This window comes from Mixophyes fleayi, chromosome 6 (assembly GCF_038048845.1).
Source record: "Mixophyes fleayi isolate aMixFle1 chromosome 6, aMixFle1.hap1, whole genome shotgun sequence".
Taxonomy (NCBI): Eukaryota; Metazoa; Chordata; class Amphibia; order Anura; family Limnodynastidae; genus Mixophyes; species Mixophyes fleayi.
Window position 1 is genome coordinate 207,039,619 of NC_134407.1, and position 2,185 is coordinate 207,041,803.

The 2,185-nt window shown below is 36.1% G+C and overlaps 1 protein-coding gene across 1 annotated transcript in view; it reads left to right on the plus strand.

Annotated features, from left to right (window-relative positions):
• The window catches only part of LOC142095431 (membrane-spanning 4-domains subfamily A member 8-like), an 11,226-nt gene extending 9,394 nt beyond the window's left edge, over window positions 1-1,832 (plus strand). Inside the window, exons 4-5 of the mRNA XM_075178376.1 lie at window positions 113-235; window positions 843-1,832. Of these exons, the coding sequence (XP_075034477.1) occupies window positions 113-235; window positions 843-971 (252 nt within the window). The 3' untranslated portion in view covers window positions 972-1,832. The remainder of the gene's footprint in view (window positions 1-112; window positions 236-842) is intronic.
• The last annotated feature ends 353 nt before the right edge of the window (window positions 1,833-2,185 follow it).

Sequence of the window (2,185 nt, forward strand, 5' to 3'; positions counted from 1 at the left end):
GGAATGTAAACCTGGCGCTCTTATATTTGTTCCCATGGATTGCACCTGAACCAATAAGTATCTGCATGATGTACAATTTACAATATTGGCTCTATTCATTTTGTCTTCACAGAACAGTGGATATGCTCTTAGTTCTCTTCTCCTTGTGATAAACCTGCTGATTTTCTGTGTATCTCTTTCCGTCTCCATTTTTGGATGCCGTTCTCTATCACGTGTCACACCAAATGTCCCCCAGGTAAGGGAAGGTTGAAGCAAAGGTTACACCAAAATGCATGTTCTGTGGAGCTTGTGGTGGATACATGATGTAGTTAGAATGATAATATATTCCACAAATATTCCAAGGAGAAGTTCTGGAGAAATGAGCAGTAACTTCACCATATATAATAAAGTATATTATATTATAAGGTAGTGCCAGCGCCGTTACCAAATCTAAATATATACATTTTGATAGTAGAACCCCTTGTGAATAAGGTCTGCTCACTTTAGATACTATGGGCTACGGTGGCTACACTGGACTTTCATGCTGCTCCGAAGATACAATATGTGAAAATGACTTACATAAGATGCCAACTATGGGATACTTCTGATGATGCCAACACATCCTGGGATTGGCAAAGCACATTACTGCTGACCTTGCAACCTATAGACAGAGCAGAAAGATGTAGTACATGCATCACACATGTAAAGATGTAGTACATGCAGCACACATGTAAAGATGTAGTACATGCATCACACATGTACAGTATTAGTTAAAGGGGAAAACAAAGGCAATGTATTTTTTATTAAGATGTGATATACTTTAGTTATGTATGTTTTATGTACTGTGTTATCTCTGCTTGCAGGTATTTGTGATACAGAATGATGCAGTGGTTTCCATGAACCCTTCCACAGTTCCAACAATGATGTCCCCACAATTTGCTCAACCGGCACCAGCACTAAATATAGTCCAACAAGTCACAGCTAAACAATAACATAACTGCAGGGTATGTTGTTAAATTCCCCTGTTAACTGCACACAGAAAAGGCAGATTCTGTGACCTGACACAATGTGTATAAGAATGCAGCCTAGGAATCAGTGTCTCATGAATATTGGTTGTGAAGAGCCCTAGTGATATCAGTGACTTCCTGGGATATAGTAGGCTGCTTTCTTGTAATGGTTCAGATTACAATATGTCTGCCTCCACTGTGGTAGCAACAGAAACTATTTAAGTCAAATCCTCATAAACAGTGATTTTGCTATGCTCTACTTTTCAAGAACATTATTTTATGAACAAATCTTTACACCCCTACTCTACTAAACTTATACTTGAAAGCCCCTGACCTGCCTCTCCGAGGGCAAGTGGACGCAAGTTTAAGATACATTTATCTCAACATACGGGTGCACGTTGTGCACACGCCCAGTACTACAAGTGTTATACAAGTCTCAATTATTACGTGGTGCAAATAACTGATTTCCAACTCCAAGGCCTTTATTATGCTGTGTTTCTGAATTAAATTATTATGTCTAGTAAAATAATAAATAATCTGCAGATGGTAGAAAATTTTAGGTAAATTTTCTATTTCAAGACCACAATAATTAAATTCAGAATGCTGAGCACAGTGATCTTATAAATTTTTATGTCTGTTTTTGGTTTTTAAAAAAAATCCAATAAAACAACGTATAAAAAGTTACATTGTAAACGAATATTTGTACCCATAACGTGGAACAGAGCCCCAAAGCAAAATGCACCTATGAATAAAACATCTTTAATCTGACTTGGGAAACAACAACATCTATTTGTCCAATATCATGAAGCATCCGGAGAACTGAATCATGAGAGATTCTACCTGCAGCTCACTGTAACATGATTCCTTGTGCTTATTTGTACTCTTATTATTAAATCAATTATTGCTAATAAAGCTCTTAGGTTGTCCAGAATGTGTTTGGAAATTATTTAAAAATATTAAATGTATTCATATGTTTTGTGTTCTGTCTATATATGACATAGCGACATAATTATAATTATTTTTCCTAATTTCATATACTTAATGCTTTGGATGAGGGATGTTCTTAGTATAGCAGTTCTAAGTATTAAGTTGCAGTCAAATTCAAGAAGTCAGTATAGATCATTAAAGGCAACCTTGTAAATAGGCACTGATGATGCCAATACTGTACTTTGTAGCGTTCACCAGTACAACAAAAATAT